Source organism: Aptenodytes patagonicus, chromosome 3 (assembly GCF_965638725.1).
Source record: "Aptenodytes patagonicus chromosome 3, bAptPat1.pri.cur, whole genome shotgun sequence".
NCBI classification, from domain to species: Eukaryota; Metazoa; Chordata; class Aves; order Sphenisciformes; family Spheniscidae; genus Aptenodytes; species Aptenodytes patagonicus.
In genome coordinates this window covers 107,896,776-107,921,258 of record NC_134951.1, presented here as the reverse complement: position 1 = coordinate 107,921,258, position 24,483 = coordinate 107,896,776, and the positions used below count along the sequence as shown (strand labels likewise).

The following is a 24,483-nucleotide window of genomic DNA, read 5'->3' as shown; positions in this document are numbered from 1 at the left end:
ACATTTTAATATATTTATATAATCTATATATATATTTATATATATTATACATAAAATACCAGCTCCGCCTCCTCCCCCCCCCCAGCAACTCGGATGACAATGAAAAGTTGAGTTACCCAGAAGCTTCGGCAGGCTGCGCTTGGTGTTACTATTACTTATTTTTTCCCCGGCGCCGAGCAGTTCCAAAGGTCAGGGAAGCAGCGGTCAGGAGAGCACGCCGAGATCCGAGCCCGGCCGGCCCCGGCCCCAACCGCCACAGCGAAACGCCACAACCGGCAACGGCAGCGCAAACTTCATCCTCTACCTTTACGCGCAATCCTTCGCGGCCTTAACCGGGAGCCTGCCGAGGTACCTGCCGAACTGCGCTTGAAGTTCGAGCCGGCCTCCCCGCGGCCGGGAGGGGAGGGGAGGGGAGCCCCCGGCGGGCCGGCGGCGGCGGCGCGGACATGTCTGCGGGCTCTGCCCCAACCGCCGCCGCCGCCGCCTCAGGCCGCTCCCCCGGCCCCACCCCTCTACCTGCCGCGCGGCCCGCGCGCCGGGCCGCCCCGGCGCCCCTGGCGCCTGATTGGCCGCCGCCCCACCAATCCGCCGTCCCCCCGGGCCGGGGGGACTGCATATGTAAAGCCCTACTTCATATTCATGAGCTCCGAGCGGGGCTTTAAGTCCTTGATTAGGCGCGCGGGCGAGCTTTTGGTCCCAACTGGCCGCGCCTGCCGCCGCCGCCTCGCCCGGAGAGCACTCCTGCCAAGTGCGCGGCGCTCGGCCACGGAAACTTTGATTTACCGCGGGGGCGCACGAAGAATGGTCGCCGGGCGCACATGGATTCGGTAGAACTTTGCCTGCCGGAGCCGCTCTCCCTGCACTACGAGGAAGAGTAGGTACCGCTCCCCGCCCCCACCCCACCGCCGCCGCCTGCCCCAAAACATGACAGGCGCCTAGACGCCGCTGCAGGTAACGCTGTGCCGGGGCCGCGGGCGTCAGCCGTCGCGGGCGCGTCGGGCCCGGCCCGGCCCGGCCCGGCCCGGGGCACTGCGCGGCTGCTGCGCGCCCGGGGGGGCGGGCGGGAGGCAGGCAGGCGTAAGGCAGCGGGGCGCTCCGCGCCGGGGAGGAGCGGAGCGGGGCGGTCGGCGTGCGAGCGCCCGGCCCCGCTGCCTGCCCCGGCGCTCGCAGTCTGACAGGTGCGCCGGCTCCCCTGTCAGCTCCGGCTGCGAGGCGGCGGCGGGCGGGAGGGAGCCCGCGCGCCGCTGGGGCGACGGTTGGGAGCGGCCGGCCGCCGCGCTGCCCTGAGGTAACGGCCGCCCTGCCGGGGGGCGCCGCTCCGGACAGGCAGCGTGAGAGACCGGGGGGCTGCTTTGTACTTTTGCAGGGGTCTGTGCCGCGCGGCGTGGCCCTCTGCTCTTGCTTTTCCCTGCAAAAGGCAGCAAAATACTTTTTAACGAGCCGTAGTTCTTGGCTGGCACTCACTAGCTACCTGGCGGAATGTCTCCGGCGAAAAGCGTGGCGCCCAAACAAAACCGGGCGGCGTGGGGCTGACGGGTGGCTCCTGAACTTGATTTCAGCCCGCGGCCGGGATTAACTATTAGTATATCACGGGAGCTGTCACCGATTCATTTTTCTTTATGTCGAACCACTTCCGTAGCTGTGCCTTCGTGTTACGCTGAGGGTGACGGTACCACCGAAGAAAAAACCCAAGCTAATAGCCAGCATCGCCCCCGACGCTGTCTGTGGAAAGGCTGTATTGAGAGGTGACAGTGTATTATAGGTAGATGCCCACTAGCTGTCCTTACTGTCTACGTATTGCATTGCTATTTGTAATTAAGCCAGAGATGAAAAGTGAATTGCGGTGATCGCGTATTGGTGAAATAATACGGGAAGTAACAAATAGCCTGGCTCGCAGGAATGCAGTTTGGGAAGGGGAGGCAGGGAAACCCACTGTAATGATCCGGGATAAATAAAAGAAAATAAACAGAGGTAGGATGCCCTCTCAGATGTGGTTTATAGGTCAGTGCACTGTGAGCTGCTGTATAGTGTGAGATAGCTTCATAAATGTAAGAATGCAGTTTCCACAGCTTTTACTAACAGTGACACGTTTTTTATAAAATGCATGAAAAGATGATAAGTTTGGGGTTGTGGGGTTTTTTTTGTGGATTTTTTTTTTTCCTCCCCCCACCCTCAAAGGAGCTTTCTTGAATTTACCTTCTTACAGCTAATTTGAATGATTAGTTTAGATAAGCCTCTTAGAGTAGATGCATTTAAATGAAATCGGGGCACATGTCTTTTTGGCTCTGGTGCAAGATTCAAACTAATTTTTTTCTTCCTCTTTGGCTCAATTAAAAGTCGCCTTAAAACACTCCCACTATATTGTCTGAGCATGGGGTTTGAGGCATGTGTGGTTGAGTGGACGCAGGGAAATAACTAACGTTCAGAAACATATCTGCTTCTCTGTCTCAATTAATAAGCCCCAGAGTTTTACATGTTACTAATATTCATAGTAATTGTGTTTTGACTATATGTTGTCACATGCGTATGCACATACAAGCATAAGGACATACAAAATAAATATCGTAGTTTCTGCAGTTCTTATGTTATGGATGTGGGCAGAGAGGATTCGAGCTAAAAATTGTCCCAACATTTTGGGAGTGCACGGACATCTGTCTGACCATCACTAGGTATGCTTTGATTTTAAGGCAGAGCATGTTAAAGAATGCAATAACTTAAAGCCAGCTGCAACCTTGGCTTTTTGCTTTTTCAGCAATAACAGTAACACTAATAATTACTAATAGTTAATAAGCTAACAGATGCAATAAATATATCTGCTCATTTTGACATATGTGTCAGTTTAATCATTCTGAATGAATCAGTGCGTTCATAATGTGAAATCTCCTTCAACCTCTGATTAAAATGTAACGTTGACTAAAGGATTATAGAGCGGACTTAATTTTACTGACTGTTTTAACAGTTGTCACAGCTGTTGGAAGGAGGAAAGGCAATTGAAACGCTCCAAAAAAGCTGGGGGGGGGGGAGGGAACAGGACTAGTTTAGTAAATTTAAACACGATCTCTGAATGCCAAACATAGAAAACTGAGGAGATTTGTAACTCCAGAAAGCTTCTGTGCACTATGTACGTTTGCCTTTTGTGGCTCACTGTGTTTCATTAATTTGAACCTCAGCAGTTTCCCTACTTTCTCCATTTAAAAATGTGCAACAGCATTTAAATGTGAAACAAATTCAGCTGTTAGTGTGCATAGATTTTCATCTTACAGTGCAACAGATAAAATACACAGATAACAAGAAATAAAGATTATTTGGAATGGCTGTAACATTTAAAAAGTGGTCATAGGCGTCACATCATGTGAGTACTTCAGTGCAATGATGGTCAGTATACGCATTTTTTATTTTTCTAACCGTTCTCATGTTGCAATGTGGGAATGGTCTGTGGAGTTACCATGCGAGTCTGTCTGGGTTATGTTTGTGTACGGACACAAACGTGTGTATATACTCACATGCATCAGCATGTAAATATATATATTTATGTGTGTGTGCGCGCGTGCGAGGTGATTATGTGCTAAAGATAAAAGAGTTTGTCAGTTTCACTCTTTAAAATATTTTGGCATAGCTTCTAATTCTCGAAGAATTTATTTTAGAAGTGCCTTTCATTTGTAAAGGGAGGAAAGGGGTGGACTGAAGAACGCTTCTTTGTGAAGTGGGAAGCAGCACTTGATTCCACTCCACGGTTTCTCCAGGCTGTGGAGATCTTTGACTTCATGCATTTGTCTTATTAAATAGCTATGTAAAGTTGTTATTAAGAAATAAAGCCCAAAGTTAATATTAAAGTTAAAACTCTCCAGGCCTCCGCACACGTACCCTGTGTGTAACGTGGCACGCAGCTCTGTGTTGTGAAGCCAGCCCCCAAGTGTGGGTGAGCGAACAGACCCTGCCTGTGTTCTCCCCTTGGGCAGCAGGCAGGCCTTGGTCCATTCTTCCTTCTCTGTTTCCTGTCGTAGGTCTTTGCTTTTTTGGTTTTGATAGACTGCTGGCAAGTTTTTAAATCCTGCAGAAAGTACAAAGGGTTTGTGCTGAAATGCCCGTCTGACAGCTTTTCATTTACTGGGGCTTGCCCCTCTTTTAGTGATGGTTGCTCATTTTAATGTGTTTATGGTTGTGCTCTTTTATTTACTGAGCCTGGTGCGTTGCAGCGGTAATTAACCCGTGTTATTAGCAAAGCCCTTGTGGATATCCATTAATTCTCTTGAATGGCTGATCATTTTTTCTGTACTTTTTTTCCCCCATTTTTTCCTAAGGCACGCTATCCTTTTTCTAACAGTCCTTAAGCTTTAACATTTCCTACAAATTTCTTTTTAAACCAAGGCAGGTAGAAGGGCGCCATCCCCATAGCTCCATAATAAAGAATAACTATTGTCTTAACAAACTGTTTTCAAAGATGCTAATGGGAAGCAAAAGAACTGGGAGAATCTGTAGGGAACAATTTATTTAATTATTATTTTTCAAAACACATGCTTAACGATAAGAAAAGAGATAAGAATTTCCTTAGCTTTTTTTTTGTGTAGCTGCATTAGCTGTTGTGAGTATTTTAGCGTTCATATTTTAATCAGATTTCAAGTTAGTTAATAGCACTTTGGGCATTTAAAAAATATTGAGCCAGCAGAAAAATACTTGTGCTTGCGCTGCTGAGAAAAGATAAGGGCCGCCTCATTAGCCAACCTTACTTTTGCAATTAATTTCAAATACATGGTGCTATTCATCAAATACAGAAGGTAACTTGTCCATGATAATATTTAACAATACTTGAAGCCTACTTTGCTTAGAGTAGCTAAAAAGTATGATAAGTCTATTCTCACAGATATATCAATATATATGCTATGCTGCTATTTCTGTATGTTACAGAGCAAAATTATGATAGAAAAATTATGGTATAAAATACGAATTATTTATAAGTGACATGATTATTCATGTTACGGAATGTTTTTAAAGGACTGACCCTTGACCTGCAGGGAGGTTGCTTGCACCCCTGTGGAAGTGTAAGCAGGAATGAAAAAAACACTTAATGAACCTTTCAAGGAAGTATCTCAAATAATTATCTTTTTGCTTAGGATAAGTGAAATGCATAGGATAAGTAGGAAAAAAAAAAAGGGAAGAACTCTTGCTCCTATTGAAGCTTAAAGTAGCCTCTGTCTATAAGATAAGCTTTGCTATGAATTCTTCATAGCAAATTCATGGAGGGAAGAAACAATAAAATGTTGATCCGTTACAAGTGCATATGAGCCTCACGCTACCAAGCTCTCTAGAGGAAATCTGTGATTATGCCGGGCCAGTTTGTTCAGTTTTTATCTCTTTTACGTCCACTGGCCTTGTATTAAATTGTCATTGTCCTAAAGCACATGAGAGAAATGAATTGCATTTCTCGACATGCTCTGACAGTGAAATATTTAGCCTCTCTGTCTCCAATCATACTCATATGTATGTTTGATAGTGCAGGGATGACACCAACAGTCGCTGCAGCTTGACATTCCACTTATTACGTGTTCTTTTATATTTTGTGGATCCTCTTTTACTTTTAGGCTTGAGTTAGGTAATCGTACGTGCATACAGTCATATCTGTAGAAGCATGTATATGTGTGGTTTTGTTTTGTATATTTGCGTTTTACATGGAAACCCTCTGTCTGTGCACAGCAAGTTTTGAGTTCACGTACATATATATCTATGCATGTGTGTGTGTCCAGGTATATAGTGTATTCCTTATGCAATTTGTGCAATGTTCATCTGTTACTGTGTGTGCGCACACAGACATGTATACAGTAAATACATGCAGAGCTATATAACTTCCCTCTATGCAGTTGCTTGTAAAAAACCTGCTGCTTTTATGTGTTTATTTTTTTTCTTATCCATGAGAAGAGAGCTAGCCAGCAATGTAGATAAAATATTTGCACCTGATTTTATATCAGATTCTCCATGTAATCTAGCATTTTCTGTATTTGTACACACAGTTTTGCTTTTAAAAGATGCTGTATTTTTTTAATAAATATTTCCTCTTCCAAGTAGTTTACATGACTAATATTTATTCATATTCCTGTAAGTTTTGGCTCTCAATGAGAGAACTGTTTTTTCAGCTACATGTGTTCTTGGACATACGGTTATGTTTACACCTAAAGAATATAATTATTTTTAGGGGGGGAAGCCTCCTACATATGGTTGTTAATATAAATCATGATGTCCTCAGAAATATAAAAGACATTCCATTTTAATGATCCTTAGTCCTCACCAAAAATCCTGTAGTTTTTTTGTTACGGTTTGCTTGTCCAGAAGTAAAAATACTGTGAAACAATAAAGAAAAATACCAAACTGAATTATGTACTGCTATTTCAGATAGTATTACTTAATTGTTATTTTTTAAAGGATTCTGTTTTGCCTTTTCAGTGGCACTTTGGAGAGTAACTTCGATACGTATGGTAGAACATTGCCTTTTGACATGTATGTCTTCTGAAACAATTTATGTATTTGCTATGTTACAGAAGCTTTAAATCTCTTGGGTTTGTTTACATAATGCTTGTAATGTTTTTCAATTAATGTGTATTTCCTTCAAACAAAGAAGGGCTTTTCTCTTTGCTATTCCTTAACATAGCAGGTTTGCATTAAAGGGAATCTTGTCTAATTTCTGATTATTTTCCCCATTTAAAGAGCATAGCTTTTTAATCAGAGTATCATTTTCAATTTCTTTTAAAATTGAAGTAAAATTTTTTTTTTTTTGCTTCAGCTTCCTAGACTTGCTAGGAAAAATCTATATTAACATCCTAATGAAAGTTAGAGTGATATAGGTACTTTTCCGGAGTGCAAGACAAGCATATACTGTTTTTCTTTACTGCTGAATGTCTAATTCTTACCGTGGGTCACCATTCTGAATTTGTATGAAATCTAGATGGAATTTTCTGATTTAGATCAAAATAATTTACAAGGCAAACTAAAAAATAGTATCAGAAATATAAATCTCATCTTTTTCATGACACTAGCACAGAACATTAAGCATGAAATTGGAGAAGGGTCTCCATATACTGGAGAAAGTTAGTATATTGGGGTGTATGAAATAGATGTTCCTGTTCCTTGGTCTAGTCAAGCTATTTAAAATATCCTTATACAGAATTCTGCACATTTATTTATATGATAACCTACTGAAATATGATGAGTTACCTCTATGCACGTGAGAACAGTCTAAAGATATCCTTTTATCATATATTGAAAATTGTATTCCCTTTCCCTGAGTAAAACCTCTTTGCAGATTTGAGCTGCAGTCTTAATGTGGGAGGGCAGATTCTCCTAAAGGGTTGTGTTCTGAAACCAAACTTTAATATAAAGTGATTTGAGGGTTTTTAGGTTATTACTCTGTAGGTTAGCATGGATGTGTCTTACTCCTCTGTATCTTTTCATGTTGTTCTAAGTGAAAAAAACCTGCACATCTCCTTTTCATCATTTTGATTGGAACTACATACCATATGTAATGTGTTTTGGCAGCACTTACCTAGCCAAAGAAAACAAATTAATATTAGCCATGCTGAGGGGTGTCAGAAGTATCACAGATGTGTCGATTTAGCTTTGCTCCATCACACACTCTTTCCTTAAACAACTGGTCAAGCTGTCGCAAAACGTAGTGTTGGCTACAGCAAGATTCTAATAGGTGTGATCAGAGATTGATGGCTTTGGCAAGTTAGAATGAGAAGATGATGTGGAGTTGCTGTTGCTTGTTTTGAATGGCCTCAGAAAAAAACCAAACAAACAAGCAAAAAAAAAAAAAAAAGAAAAAAGGAGAAAAAACAGATTAAAAAAAAAGGAAAAATATAAATAAGAAATTATACGCCAGCCCCCTCCACCCCCACCCCCCACCAGCTATACATTAAACAATTTAAAGTCCTGCAGATGTAGAGATACTGGCAAGTTTAATGAAAAAGTCTATCTAAAATGTAGTGCTAACTTGCTCCTGAGCATTTCTGAAATTCCTTCTCATATAAAGGTGCCAGGATGGGTGGGGAGAGGAGGAGGTGGCTTGTTTTATTCAGTCCATCCTTATCCGTGATATTGCTCTTCTCTTCCCCTTCCCCCCTATTTCTGGGTTTGTTTCTAGAGCTATTTTTGGAAGAAACACTTTTTTTTAATCTCACACGTGAATATTTTTAAGGAAATACAAGACGGGAAAATCTAATAAAGAATGATATGGTGAAAACAAAAAAACCAAAATGGTGAAATCATCCTCCTTTATGTACTCTTAGCTGTGCTCTTTCTATAGCCAGTTACTGGCAGTTCGTATAATTCTCCATATATTGAAAATGCAACAGAGAGAAAGGATCAAGCTATTTTCCATGTATTCTTGATTTACTGTTTAAAATGTTTTTTCTGTCTTCAAATTGGCTGCAGGATTTGGTTCCTGTCTTTTCAGTGGATGAATGCCAGTGTCCTTTTACATTTAAGTTGGTATTTTCTTGCTTAGATGGACTGTGATAGTTTGGTTGACAAATATTAATGCTAAAATAGTTTTCAGAGGAATTAATTTCAGAAAGTCTGTGCGGTTTTCTTTAGCACAATTATTTTGCCCTTTTTTTTTAAAAAAAAAAAAAGGGGAGGAAAAAACATTAGTAAAAATAAAAGCTAAAACTCATGTGTCATCTTAAGAACAAACAGATTTAGAGTGTGTTTCCGAAAGCAAATGCACATGTATTGCTAGCAAAGTAATCTTCGGAGAATGGTAAAATTCTTACAGCAAAAAGTGGCTTTTTTTTCACCGTGGTAGTTTAATGTTCTGTGAATGCAAGATTTCCTCTACTAAATTATATTCACTTTTCCAGCAGTGAAAGAATTCCCTGGCAATGTTCTCATAGCAGCCGTTAACGTAGTGGGACAGATCAGATGTTTTGAAGTGGCATGAAAGGCCATGTCTTTAACCAACTGTTCCCGTGAGCGTTAAAGGGGTGCGAATCGGATTCCCAATAACCGAGTAAAGCTCACAGGCACCCCATCGTTCCTCTAGCAGGAGCTGATTGGGCCCAGTTGGTGCTGGGTGATATTTAAAGAGCTGAGCAGCCACTGTCGGTGGCTGACATTAGTATGAATGACACCTGTCCCATCAATCACCAGGCCGTGGTGTCACAGATGGAGAAACAACAATCGGCTGAATTACCCGGCACTGCACACTTGGCTTAATTCAGCTCATTGTTCTCCTACAAATCTAGAGGATGGCTCGTTCTGCGCCGGGAGTCCAGACAGAAGCACAAGATGGGCTCAGGTGGTGGCACGTGCCTGCCCTTTGCTGCTCCATCAGAGGTATTCAGCAAAAGGCTGTCAGTGGGTGGGGGTGGTGGGAAGGAGCGCTCCACGCAGGGAGTGAAGCTTCAGCTTCTAAAGAAGGCTGTAATTAATCAAGAGCTGAAACTCAGGATTTCTCCCGGTGTTCCAGAACTTTTCATTTAGCTAGCCGAAAGTGTGCAGCGCGCAGCCAGGTGAATGTTTAACTCTTTGAATACTACATTATAGCTGTCATTCGGAGAAGAACGAAGGGAGATTCTGCACGTATTTCCTATGGCTGTGCAGTAAGCAAAATCTTCAAAGCCGTGGCCCATCTGAAGTAGTTCATCTTTTGTTATTCCTCAGTAGTTAGCACTGAAAATTCGGTATCCGAGACACTGAATGAAAAGGAGAGTTGCTGAGAGGCTTATTTGGGGGGGAGTGTTGTTTTTTGGTTTTGTGGCGGGTCTTTTAGTCTTAATGCCAGATGAAGGTTGGATCATGAGAAATCATGGTCTTGTTCTGGACAAAACCAGTAAAGGCATTTCAATGCCTTCAGACCCTGTAACCATTTTCCTTTCTGTCTGTCTGTCTTTCTTTTTCTTGCCCCTTGCAAATCAGAGGCAGTTCCTAGAGGACAGGAGAATAAAATAAACAAAAAAGCAAACAGAAATTTTTTCTCTGCTCTTAAGTCCTGTGTCAGGTATGTTTTGAATGCATTTGAATCCTACTGCTTCCATGCTCTTTTCCAAGTAGCACCAGGTAAATACCTGTGAAGTATTGAGATGGAAGTGATCATTCTTACTTGACAAAATCTTGCCTTTTTTTCTTCCCTCCTCTTTTTTTTTTTTGCCTCCCCACATTGCTATAGAATAGCTGTATTTTTGTTGTAAGCTAAATCACTGCTGGTGTTTTTGTTACAACTAATGTCAAGCAGAAAACCTGTAGCATGCCAGAAACAGGCTACGATATATTGAAGACACAGCTTATGTTTGATTATGTGTAAATACAGTTAGTTAGTTGTGTTTATCTGATAGCGTGGCAGAAAGAGAGAGGAGCAGTACAAACTGTTTTCAGTAACTGTGCTGTTCATACACCTGATAAGATTGAGAGTGCTTTCGAACTACTGATATGCTTTGAATAAGAAAAGAATAATCACATCCACTGGCACCGGCTTATCGGGAATGAAGTAAAATGCCAGCACTTTTACATTAGCAAAAGTAAATGTTTTAGACACTTTGGGCCTTTTTTCCATTTAAATTAAATAGCAGGGTGCTTTTGAGTGTGCTGTAATGAATGGAAGGATTTATTACCTTGACAAAATTACAGGTGAATGTGTTGAGAGAGGAGTCCTCGGCAACAATAACAGCTCTTTTGATAAGTGGCTACATCTATTCATGCTTTTGGTACAGAAATTCAGTAATTTTATCCTCTCTTGCTCTATGAAGTGCAGTGGCTAACTTACCATGTGCAGTTCTTCACAGTGTAACATACTTGTGCATTTTGTAATATACTGGCAACACATTTGAAATTCAGCACATAACACGGCTGTTCATAAAGTAATGCTTGATCATTTACTAGTATGTCCTCTGCCTTCAGTTGCTGTGTATTTTTGTGTTCGAAAAAGAATATATCTCAGAGTCTTTGCTGGGAAGGCAAGGTATGATTCATCATTAACTTACCCCAGCAGGCATGAAGCATGCTTGGATGCACTATTATCTCCTTGAAGTTTACTGACTTTTATTTTTGTACCTTTTTTTTTAATTTCCAGGTTCTTTTTCTTTCACGTGCCTACAATTAATTTTGGGATATTCAAATTTGATGAATGATAGTGCAAGAGCAGATTTGATTGATTTTGGATTATTATTGATTACTGTCAATGAGATCATGTGACACTGAAATCAATAGTATGTGATTAAACCAAGGCACCACTGTTCTATACATTAGGCAGCAGTTGGGAATTTAGGAACTGAATGTTCACAAGCTATAAATTGAGAAAATGTTCAGATTTAAATAGCCCTTTGTTTGGCATTTACTCACCAAAATATGTTTCTTGGGAAAGTTAGTTCTCCCAAGTGCAGGCTTTCAGTAAAAGAAAGGTCATTGATTTAAGGTTTATTAAATTTTAGCTAAAAACAACTAGCTCCATTTGGGTGTAAAATAATTTAAGTACTTACTGCAGGCAACCTTCATGCTTTAGAGCTGTTGCTCAAAGGTTTCATTCTTCTATGAAGATGTCAACTGTAAATATAAAAATGCATCACTGAAAATGTAATGGTTTAAAGATTCAAACTGAAATAAAAATTCCTGCCTGGGGAAAGCACTATAATCAAAATAAAGTAGTCTTAACTTTTTTTTCTGTGGAGGCCATACTTGAAAAGAGCGCTTGAAGGCAGCAGGTAGCGAGCTTGGTAGGGAATGCCAATATTTATTTATCTATCTATCTATCTATTTATTTATTTATTATCCCCCACAGATCATGATAGCCTAGCTTTGGAATCAGCAATGCACTTCAGCCACTAATACTAGACAATATGTAAGATGCTGCCACTTCTGAAATGCAGTATCCTGGCATTTAAGTCAACTTTATAATCTGGCAAAAACCCCACCTGGCAATATTAAAATCCAGCTCCTGAAGCACTTTTATTTCTGAAAGCTTTTTATGTCTTTTTATATCTTTTTAGCATATATTAAATTTCTGAGGAGCAGTGGCCTGGATGTACACTTGATGGATGACTGGGACGGGGCTTCTCTCCCCTCCCCCCCTTTTTTTTTTTCCTAATTTGTTAAAAATGTGTGATACTTGCACATTAGGTAGTGCTGGAACAGGAATACTGCAGATGCAGCTGTTTGACAAAATTACTGTGGGGTTTTTGTACCATTGTTAGATAAGTTAGCGGAGATTTTCCAAGGTATGAAGGACAGCCTGCTGCCAAGCTCTTGCATATCTCCCAAGAAATCTTTCACTTTTACTGGTAGTGGCCTGATTCAAACTAAATGGAAAGAATGCCATTCATTTTAGTAGATTTTGGATCAGTCTTTATAATTGATTTAAAAAATGAATGATTTGGTAGTATTTTAATAGAAATCAATGAAGAAATGGAGCCTGTGTCCAAGGATTCACTGCCAGGATGTGACATTTGCACCAGTATAGAGTTGCCTAAAGGAGTGTGACCAGGAAATACTAAGATTACCCCAGAATATTTTCTGTGTGAGCTTAAAAGCAGTGTTGGCATTATGCCAATATCTTCAGTCTTGTGTTGACTAAAGAGGAGGTAGAAATCCTTCAGATGGAGATGGTAAGACAAAGTGAGACTGACCCCTTTTTTCCTTGGTTTTACATCTGAATTGCAAGAGAGGTTGAAATGCTGGGTTTACATAAAGATTGATTGATCTTGGTTTGTTTCTGCTGATGAATTTTGGATGAAAAGCTGTAATAGGAATACATGTGTCTGCTTGATGCATATTATCTTCCTATATAGGCAGAAACACCTTGGTTTTCCTACGCAGCATTAAAAAGTCACAAAGGATGGTCACAGTCGTTCAGGACATTTTTCCCCACAAGATGCAAAATAAATTTTAATAGATGGAGAATTGCCTTGATTGGCATCCAACCAACATTTTATTTATGAAAAGGTTCATATAGTGTTTAAGAGATACAGGAACTTGGCTCTTGGACAGAAAGCATTTTTCTACTGTCTCTTTTGTAGAAAGAAATAGGCCAAGATGGCGTAACAGGATAAAGGAGACAGAGAGGGTTTGCTCTCTAAATATTCTGGTGCTTCTTTATGTTATTCTAGTCATATAAAGTGTACCTTAAAGTAGGTGTGAAAGTAGTATGTCCTGCCCTCCATTTTAGAGACTTTTCTAGTGCAAAACTTTGTTGCAGATAACAATGCCTACATCTGAGTCTCTGAGTCGGTAAAGTTGCATGCGATTTCTATCCCTGATCTCAATGCACAATTTGCATCAATGTATTGGCCAAACAAAGGGTTTCTATTGTAATTGGTTTTCCTTTCCTTGATTTTCTTATTCGCTCTGGATATGAGCACTGTGTAATTCCAGACCCGTTCCTTTAATCACAGATCACCTTTTTGTCTCTGGTAAAGCATTCAGCCTTCTGTACAAATGAAGGCATAGGTGTCTTTTACTGCTGGGATCAATGGGAGGAAGATCTGACTTCATGGCCTTTTTTTTTTTTCTTTCCTTTTTTAAATACTTAAATGTGTAGATCAGCATTGTGGAAAAAAAAAAAGCTGTTTTCTAGAACAGTAACATTTGAATTTCATGTGAAAATATGTTAAAGGAAGTTTCTTGGAAAATCTGCAAAAGCCTGTTTCTGTAAAGGTTCACAAAAGGATGCTTTATCAACATTCAGTACTTCTGTTACAGCAAAGCCTATTATTTTCTTAGGCACAAAGGAAAAGGTGAGTTACACAGCATATATTTATAAAGGTTGTGTCTGTGACATTTGTCTCTAAGATTTGCTATCTGGAGAAGAACTCCTAGAAAAGCTAGGTGTGAGGACTAAATATAAGCATGTGCACTTAAAACCCAATGTTAAATTTTGATCAGTCAGAATTGGCAGAGTAAGGAAAATTGAGGCATGCATGTCAGTTCTTCCCTTTTACAGTTTTTGCATAGCAGTTGGGGTTTTGTTTCTACTTTAGTGATTAGTTTTTTGTTGAAGCTGGTGAGGATTGTCTCAGAGCAGCACAAACCACAACCCATCAGCAGGCTGCTAGTCGGCAGCAGGTGTGAACAACATAAAACAGGATTAACGCTGAACCAGAGTGTGCACTAAAAACAGAACCCCTGCCTTGGTTTTACAAGGGCAGTAAGATAGAAGCACTCTTGTCGTGTTTACTAAACAGTGTTCAGTGGACTATGTAAATGGCTCTGCTCAGCTGCAGAGAAGTAAGTGCAAGAATTATTATGCATTTGAGATTTTTAAAGGCACTTTTTCCTCCTTTAAGAGTAGACCTCTGTTAGTGTTGAACCAGAGGCATAGAGGCAAATGTCAAGGTGTTCAAAGTTAGTGCTTCAGTTTTTGCAGCAGAGGGAAGGGAGGATGGAATGTCAGCATTCAGTATTTAATTTTTTTGGTCGTTGATATAGGGGAGCAAGTAGATTGTATTGTCTTTTTGAAATTACACCTTTACAATTTAGGGTTTAATGTCTGCTTATTTCTTCTGTACACATTTTCTTTAAAAAGGCAGCTTTTCCATTCCTTGGCATTTGCATATTTGGGAGCTTTTAAAGCCATGTATTTATTATATCCATTACATTCAGCATCAAATTCTGCCCTCACTTGTGCTCTGTATTAAAAGTTAGGGGGATACATTTGCAGTGGAAGCAGAATTTACTTGTTGTTTTTGTATTAGGATTGTTTATAAGCTACTTGCATTTCCCTGCCTCTATCAGTATATTACCTGACCAGAGAAATTTTCATGTTTTGGGTAAAGATGTGTTTAAGGTGACATAATTTTTCATAAATATTGTGTGTAATTTTACCTTTCCCCCCCCGCCCTTTCCCATTATTCCTGGACCAGACTTTGAAAAGAGGTTAGTATCTATCAGGCTGCATTTGCACAATATACGTAATTTGATTTGGAGGAAAAAAAAAACCAACAAAAAACCCCCAAACAAAATAAAAAAACCACTCAACCCCCAACCCCGCCCCAAACCAAAAACAAAACCCCAACCCACAAAAAACACAACTCATTTTTCCTGAAGCATTTTCAGAAGCCCTACAACCTCAGCCCTAGGAAAACTCATCAGATCTTCTGTTTGCAGAGCTCTAATGAAAATTTGATCCTTTTGAAAATCAACTTCATGGTATTTCTGTCAAGTCCAGTTTAAGTATAGTTATGTCTTCTTTCCTATGATGCTCTCATGTGATTGGGATTGACAATTACTTTCCTCATAGAACAGAATGAAGGTATTTTTTATCATTCAGTGTTCTCTCATCAGCGGTAACTCCTTGCAAATTATCAGATTATAGATATGTTTTTAGGCATGCAAATTTTTTTACTGAAATGCGTTTATGAGCAATAGCTGCTTTTGAAGGGTCCACATCCTGTCTTCACAGACACCTGTGCAACTCAACTCCTTTTGCTGTCAAGATGTCCATATACAACTCTTTCTTTAGAGGTACAGGTCTGATTTTTGAGGGGATACCTCAGGCTTCAGATGATGAAGGCTTTGCTTACGCGTGGTGTCCACATAGCAATGGCAAGCATTACACAAGCAGGAAGATTGCATTCAAAGTTTAAATTTGAAGTTAAAGAGAATCAAATAGGTTTGTTTGAGAGCAAAAAATAGTCAAGAATTAATATATTTTCTAAAATACCTTGAACAGTCACATCACCTTATTAATTAGTGGAGTTAATAACTCCATTAAAAGCAATTATTTTAAAATCACACCTAAACTGTGAAAATATGTCCAAACCAGAAAGAACCTAGTATCAGTCTTGTGGCTTTAGAATATGAATTATTTCATTCTTTCTTCCCCTATTTTTTTCCCCACGTATGGTTAAATACACAAACAGTTTCAACGCTAAGAATATACATGACCAGTTTCAACCATGAGTTTTGCTGATGAAAACAGAAGGCTTGGCAAGTCTTAATTTTTCATTGTATTAACTTTTTATCAGTAGTGAAACAAGCTTACCAATGTAATACACTTTCTGAATCCAAGTTTAGTTCTATGATTGCTGCTCTAATAGCATGTGTTCCTGTTGTGACAACCTGGCAGTGGCTCAGAGGTTTATTTTTAAAGAGGGTGTTCCTGCATGTTCAGAGTTCTGTTCATACATTGTTGTTGAGAAAACAGCTTATATCATCAAAGTGAAATTATGACTTGTGTGATAGCATTTGTAAACTGACTATGAAGTGCACTGCTTTTACTATTTCTCTGTGATGTTGTAAACTAGTTAGTATAACTTGAAATGCTTTTCTGAAGCTGGTAGTGCGTAGTTCACCACTTCTAGCAGTTGCTGGTACCAAAATCTATTGCATAATTTTGTCAGTTTGCATGTATGAACCCTGGGATTTTTTTCACCTTTTTTTTTCCTTCTCTTTTTTTTTTTTTTTTTTTTTCTTTTCTCTGAGAGGTGGTAATATAAACCTTAAAGTTCAGGATTTTCAGTTAGGACACATAAGCATACAGAAGTTGTGCTGCTTATCCAAAGTTTATCCAAAGTGCTTAACCTCTTTGGCCTCAAAATCAGTCTGGGTATCCCATGAAAGCAGTCTGTCCCTTGAGGTTTTCTGTAATTCCTGGCTTCTGCCAGGTCAGAAATAAACAAGAATAAACTTTTTGATAATACTGCTATGTCTTCTCCCTGGGCCAGATGAAACTAGATGCTATATTATTATGTTTATTATTATTTGAGTCCCTACTGAGTGTGTTTAAATCTCTGAAGAGATAAGTTCCTGTTTGTTTCAGGCTTTAGTTGCCAGTTTGGACCAGTCCTCCTTTACCCATAGAGGTTTATTTACAGTCAGTTTCTTTTTCCAGTTATACCAGTATGCTCAGAGGGAGCAGAATCGAACACAGAACATGTCTTGACTTAAACTTTTTATTTTACCTTCAACATCATGTAATTGCTTATTCTGATTAAAAAAAAGAAAAAAGATATTTTGACTCAGTAGTTGAGTGTAATTGCAAATCAATTCCATATGATTTACCCTGTTATTATTTAGTATTTCTGTTATGGTGGTATATAGAGGCCCCTGTCATGCTACTGTGGTGTACAGTGTGTAAATACATAGGTAGTTCCTGTTCAAGAGCTTTGATGACTACAAATACAAGCAATTCATGAAAGCTGCAGAAAAGGGCACAACATACTTTTTCTTTTTAATATGGCAAGTGCAACCATACTCTCTATGTGTGCATATATAGTTGCATAAAATTTGTGTGTGGTTTTGTATTTTTAGTTTCAAATAGAAGTATTAACTTCAGGCTAACAAGCAAGTATGGATTGTTTTATTGTAGATCAGCAGAAATCTACCTGGCATTTGAGGGAGAGGTGGGTGGTTTCCTCTACGTCAGTTCAGAGAAGGTGCATTTAATGAAAAGGAGGTAGAGTGAAAAGCACTGTGAAAGGGAGACAGGCAGACCAGGGAGCAACACAGGCTGCTGTCATTGATATAGCACAAGGGGTGGGAGAAGAGGTTGGAGAGACGAATCTGGATAGTATAGGATTGCATAGAGCATCTAACTGACTGCTTACATTTAATACCTTTTTTCAATATGATTTTTAAAAATTGTCCTTGAGACAGTGATTTCAATTAATGCACTGAATCAGTTGCCTGCTGATTGGAAAAGAGTGTGAAGTTAATCACTTCTGCTCATTTGGACATTTTGTATGAAAAGACTAACTTCTGTGGTACAATGATACCGATGCCAATCAAACTCTGCCACATGTGTCACGATTTTTTTTTTTTTTTCTCAGTTTCATGTGTTCTTCCTCAAGATGCATATTATAGTTTTTTTTCTTACGGTCATCTTCACTGTGTTTTGCCCAGCATTCCAGAGAGGAAAGCAACATACTAAAACGTTAATTTTTGCAGTCAAAGAAAGACTTACTGCCTTAGCTCTTGTTTGCATTTTCCCTAGAAGGATCAAATCTTTTGTAATAAGCTATTAGGTTTATATATCTCCTGAAATGGGAAGCAGAAGAAATTCAGTCAAGGAACATACTACACAGATGGAAACCGAGGCTTTTCACTGGATGTATAATAGCTGTTAAGACTTCGTCTAAAAACTGTGACCATGTATCAGAAGATACATAGATTTATATAAAAAAAATAGTTACCTGTGAAAGGGTAGAGGTATTTGGAAACTGAAGCTGAATCAAAATTTTTGTGAAGTCACGACTTTAAGATCTTTACAGGTTTCAGGCATATCTTGTTTTATGCGCACCACTCAGGGGGGCTTGCTGGAGAATAGAGATGGACTTTTCTCCTTTAAGGGAAGAGACGAAATGCTTCTTACACACTCTTAAGTAAATTGCATTTTGGTTTAAAAAGCAAATAAGCATCTGGTCATTTATTTAACTAATTCATATAGTATTGTATGTAAAGGGTTTTTTCCCTCTGCGTCCTGCTTTCTGCTACACTGATGATAATGTACCTGGAAGGAAAAGGCAGTCCAAGCTGAGGCAGCCAGCGTCAGACAGGGCGGTCTGCCATCTGTCCCACCTGCTGCATTCATGTGTCCATCTGGTTACTGCAATAGCTCATTGCAGGCTTCAACAGAAGAACATTCAGGCTGAAAAGAAGGCAGTGTGAATTATTTAGGTAGCTAGTGTAAATAAAGAGAGGGGGAGAGGAGCAAAGAAGGGGGGTTGTGAGTGGGAGAAAGCACTCTCTTACTCCTAGATGCTTTGGAATGTGTTAATGCATGAGAGCATTTGATTTGCATATAGATTTAGATGTATAGATCATTGTGAAGATTACAAGCCAATGAGTTTTATCTAGATTTAGATAGCTCTCAGCCTGGTTTGCACATAAAATATAGCCAGTTTCAGGAGGAGAATCTTTGGGGACTTTAAACCTAAGTGAAACTGATGAAATGTAATGCTTTTAGGTATTAATTTAGCAGAAATAAAATATTTCCTTTAAGGGCTTTCTGTGCCCTTTGTTAGCCAAGAATTTATAACTACTTTGCATAGTCAGTGCTTTATACACACTGTGTGGTTTTGATTTGGTTATATTGTTAGTTACATTTGTAGTCATCTGTACTTTATTCTAAGAGGAAAAGCAGTTGACAAACGCTTTTCCTTTTCCTCTCACGTTTTATCAGGTGAAGACTAAATCCAGTCATCAAACAAATAATTTTCCAGCTGTCAGTGTATATATTGTTATACAGACAAAAATATACATGCTTTGTGCCTTCGTAAACGTACATAGAACACTTAAATCTTTTTAGATATTTTTCATGGGGGTGAGCAAACAGAATTTCATGTTGTTACAGTGCTCTTGAAAAAATGAGTAAGTCTATTTTATAATTACTTGCTTGAATTTCAAAATGACCACCTGAAGGTTTAGACTGTGGTGCATTATTTATTGCTAAAATTGAATTATTTTTAAAAAAGATAAAAATTGTTAGTGCTAGATTTGAGCATAGGAAGTTAATCTGAATCATTGTATTCTAAACATTTTAGTAATAGTGGTGTTGTGTCAGATTTTTTTTTTGACGCAGGAAACATTAGTCCAATGCTGTGTTTAAAAAATAAAAGATTGGCTTCATAGCTGGATATGTTTCCTGATGTATGGTTCTTCTTGCTTTCTAATTTTAAATGTCAAACTTTCCTGGGCCAAAGCATAAAACCAGGGTCATCTTAAGAGGAATCCTTGAAATTGCGGGAGGGTTTTGTGTCATTGTTTTGCCTGGTTTTAGATCTGCAGAAGAAAGGGACACAGCATCTTGAAATCCCAACAGCCTGGCTACTTCTCTAAGATTTGCATGAAATTCAGCTGCAGCCTTCAAAGGGATTTGAGTGGATTGGATTCTTTAAGGTTAGTCCATGTCAAACCTATTATGTTCAATTCACATGCAAACCCCTTTTTACATTTTTTTAAGCCAATAAGGCTCTAGCTACTATTAAGGTGACATCGTGTACTTGCAGTAGAACGTCCATGGTAATCGATCACACTACTGGCACGTGTAACTAACCAATAATTCACTTTGTCATCTTTCAAATTAAAAGGTTCTGTGTCCTGTATCTTCCTCAGATTGAAGAGGTTTTGTTTGCAAAAGTTGAGATCCCGGAGACTATTTTAAAGTATCTGAGTCAGTGTGAATATCCATCTTCCATCCAAAATGTGATCCCCAAAGTTACGTGATCCCCCCCCCATTAAATGAAGATTAATTTAACCTTTGAAAGTAACTTAAACTTGATGTTCTTAACTTTTCAGGTCTTTGAGTTCTTGTTCTCCCTGTAGATTGACTCCACTGTTAAATGATTTTAGGAGTACGGTATATGTTCTGTGGTGAATCAGGAAAACAATTGCAGGGGGGAAAAAAAGGATGAAAATATTCTGTGGTGTATAAAAGGATTAGTGGCTATTTCAGAACTGCAAGGACATGACTTTGAAAAGAAAAGTTTAATTTTTAATTTAATGGCCAACTGAAGGAATTCAATGCATCTCAGACATTTAGGCCAAAGCATCTAAATGCCACGTGCAGAATTTTTGTAGTCCATCAGCTGACTGTGAAAGATGTACCAAATGAAGACGCTTTGCCTTAATTAGATATTGTCAGAATAAACGGATGTTAGTAGGAATTTGGGTTAAAGAAGGAACACCCATCATTCTCTGACATTGCTTCTCATCCTGGAGCTTTCTGCCCTACATGAGGTCTGCAAGATTTGCACTTCATTTTGTGAATGGCTGTGTGTTGTTACGCTTTAGTTTGAACGTTGCATAAGTTTTTATAAAATGCTGGCCAGATCCTGTAACCAGGTGAGCTGAATCTTAAAAGCAGTTGTGTGTTTACTGCATGGAATCAAATTCATCCGCTTCCAGAGTGGCTGCACTGGTACATGGGTCTTCAGTATCAAGCAGGATGCTGGATTCAAAGTTGTATTCTGATGTCACTCAAACTCACTGAATTTTGCTCAGTTTTAAAGATATAAGTGAGGAGAAAGTAGAGTCTTCTCCCTGTTCTTTTTCTCATCACGGTGTTTGAACTTGACACTTCATGCTCAAGGAAAGCACTGCTTTCAGTTATGTGTAGATCAAAAATGGTTGATTTGTGTGTACTGGTTGAGAACAGAGTATCTTCCATTAACTTAAGGTTCCAGCTGCTCCAAGTCTTTTAAAAATATACATTAATTAGAACAGGAAAAAAGTACTTATTTCCATTGTTTATATTTCAAGGAAAGAAGCCACCATCCCATGACGCATACTCCATGTTTAGAATGCCCTTTTTTCTAGCGAAAGCTGAAGAAGCTACTCCTTAAATGAAACACTAATTTTTGGGACTTGATCCTGCAAAGCTGTCACTTGATACAGGTAGTAAATTTCCTGGCTAAGTACTTGGAGGAAGGGGTCAATGGGTAATAAACCAGGAATGTTTTAGCAGGTAAAATATACATGTAGGATATGGAATTTTGAATTTGCATGTAAATTCATAATTGTTCATCTAAACATTCTTTATTTATAACGCTTAAGCCATTCAGGGTTGTGCAGAGCTTGCAGCTTTTAATACTGATGCCTTGTAGTATTAATATGGCTGTTTACAGCATTATTAATTATATGGGCTAAGTAGCAAATACTAGCATTTATGTTGCTATTTGATAGCGTTCCATAAAGCACGCTGTTTTCCTGCTTGTAGGTTAGTGAATTGTGGTGTTATGTGCATTTTTCATGTGTTAGTATTTGGGGAGGTAAAGTTAGTATTTTGCTGAGGGAGTAAAGGGGATGAAAAGGCTGTCTGGATGTGTGAATTCTCTTTTCCTTGGCACCCACACTTTGTTGTTGAGAATATGGTAAATATCTCATTGAAGAGTATAGTCATGTTGCAAGAATTATGTATCTGTGTTGTCTGGCGGGGTGGTTTTACTGGCAAAAGGGTGATTTGCTATCATATTTTTTTAGTATGTTGGAATAACTACAAAAAGCCTGTATTGATACTGCTAACTCTGGGTAAAAAATAACAAATCTGACTAAAATTTTTTGTCTTTAACAACTTTAGTAACATAAACAGAGGTAGTCCTTCTTGTTCTTGTTTATACTTATTGGCAGTCCTTGAATGGAAAGGGGAATGGGGGGAGCAGGGCAGAGGCAGAAAGGTTAAATGGCAGAGGTTAAATTGCTTCAGTGACAGATTCTCTACAGAAAGGCATTGAGTTGTTTTAAGGATTAGTTTGGGAAAACTTGAAATGAACCCACTTCTCTACTGTTCATATATTGCATTGCTAATGTTGCCAGTCTCTTATTTTTCATAAAAACAAAATTTACTTTCCAAAATGAGTAGAGCGCCCTGGGGAAATTTTAAAAAGCCAAGCAAAAAACCATAAGTTTCATCAGCTGTAAAACTGGTTGGAGTTTCACCTGTGTTATTTTATTGTGAGATTCTTAAAACATTAGAGCAGGTTATTAAAAACAATGTGTATTTTACTCTTATGAGTGTTGCAAAACACCAGAGAAATGTTGCAGCAATAGTTATCAGTGATCTAAGGGGAGATGTAGTTCCTCAGTTAAAGGCTGTACCAACTTCTAAATGAGTCTGTGTTTGTTCCTGATAGAGGTCTGTCATTGCAGCAATGTAGTTCTTACAGTAAGAATCTTGCATGCTATCAGCTAGTCTTAAACATTTTCTTTTGGAAAAACCTCACCATATGAGCTGGGAGTCCAGGAGGATGTGTGCACAGTCCCTCTTCAGAAAAAATGCGCTCAATCTGTTTCAGACGAGTTCCCCGAAAGATGGGTTAAATCAACTGATTGAGCTGATTTTCTCTCTTGAGGTGATATTTTATTTATATGATAAAATGCTTGGAAAGTGATTAATTTGTCAGGGGAACATCTTGTTACTGTAAATTTGCCGAATGTGTAATAAAATTGCCATAACACAGATGGGAAAATGAAGATCTTTTAAAATGAAATAACTGAGCAGTCTGCCTACATTTTCAGCACTTAAAATTAACTTAGTTAAATTTCTTTGTCATTTTTACCCCTGGAAGAATGCAGGCTGGGGAAGATTTGTGGCAAATGTGGTGTGGGTTTGTACGTGTCGTGGGTGGAGGGGACAGCAATGGGCTGTGTAGTTTTCCTTCTGCATCAAAAGGGACTGATAGATTTATTAAATTTCTGCCAGGGTTTCTTGATGGAGTGAATTTTTAGAAATTAAAATATACAGGTCGGATACTCCTTCCCAGTAGCAGAGAATTTAAGAATAGGAGACCTTTGTGGGCCAGTACCTCAAGTCAGTAAGGTGCACATGAAGTAGTGCTTTTGTGCTAGTTTGTGCAGGATTGCTTTCAAATGACAGCTAGATAGTGTAATACACTTCTTAATCTTTATAGCAATCTCTTATTGTATGGAATATAACTTAGATTATATAGGGGTATACTTGAAAAGTCAAAGGAAGGAATACCTTACCTGTCTCTGAGTTGCAGCGTGTAACAAGTGAAAATAGCATTAGCGAAGGAACAGTGCCTTTTATTCATACATTTTACTACTGCCTGTCCATCTGTCCACTGGAATGAGCCACTTATCATGCTTCTGTATTTTTCCCTTTCAACTTAAAGAATTATGAAAGGAAAATTCAATTTTTCGTGTCCCTTTATGACAGGTAGACTGGAGACTGTGGTCATTTGGATTAAAAACATATCCATCACCACAAGCTGACAGGTTATTATTATGTCGTCTTTGAATATATGAATTTTATCCCTACATGTTGGAAGTCTAAGAATGGGAACTTTTAATATAAATATTTATCCTAGTAGTGATGTACTGCATACTGTTGCAATATTTTTTCACTTTTACAGCATTCTTGGCCTTATCACCCATAACATAAATCTTAGGCTCTCATATTTAATACAACCTGTAGGATAACCAGGCCCGTATAATGTACAGTCAGCCAATCCCACATCATCATTTGGCTATCATTATTTGTTGTCCTATGACAGATGTTTCAGTTGATGTCCCGTTTTGGATTTGACAGTATGTTTGATGCAGCCATCTAGGGGTAGATGAGAGTGGCCTCCTTTAGGTGTTCATGCTGATCTCCACAAACACCCTCAGTTTATTAAGCTTCCAACTATGGGCAGTTAAAGGTTTGAGTATATTGGTGTTATCTTGGTTGCTTGTAATTTATTTTTTAGAACTCCAGGCTATTCATTCTGTGAAGCAATGGTAATATAAAGACTCAGTTGCTGTCAGACCCTCTACTGTGTAAAGAACCAGTGAAGGAGTGGAGCAGATTTGGTGTATATTCTAGGCAGATGCTTAGTGAAATGCAGGTGGATTTTGTTGTGGTTTAACCTGGCAGGCAGCTAAACACCACACAGCCATTTGCCCACTCCCCCCCGCCCCCCCGCAGTGGGATGGGGGAGAGAATCAGGGAAAAAAAAAAAGGTAAAATTAGTGGGTTGAGATAAAGACAGTTTAATAGGACAGAAAAGGAAGGGAAAATAATAATAATAATAATGATGATGATAAAAGAATATACCAAATAAGCAATGC

At 39.1% G+C, this 24,483-nt stretch overlaps 1 protein-coding gene across 13 annotated transcripts in view; it reads left to right on the top strand.

The window, feature by feature from the left end:
* ESRRG (estrogen related receptor gamma) overlaps positions 1-24,483 on the top strand; it is a 410,058-nt gene that overhangs the window by 240,979 nt on the left and 144,596 nt on the right. Inside the window, exon 1 of one of the 13 annotated variants that reach the window (XM_076334577.1) lies at positions 764-874. The exons of the other annotated variants lie outside the window; for them this stretch is intronic. Coding sequence (XP_076190692.1) covers positions 819-874 — 56 coding nt within the window. The 5' untranslated portion in view covers positions 764-818. Of the gene's footprint in view, positions 1-763; positions 875-24,483 lie in introns of those variants that run through there. 13 annotated transcript variants of the gene reach the window in all.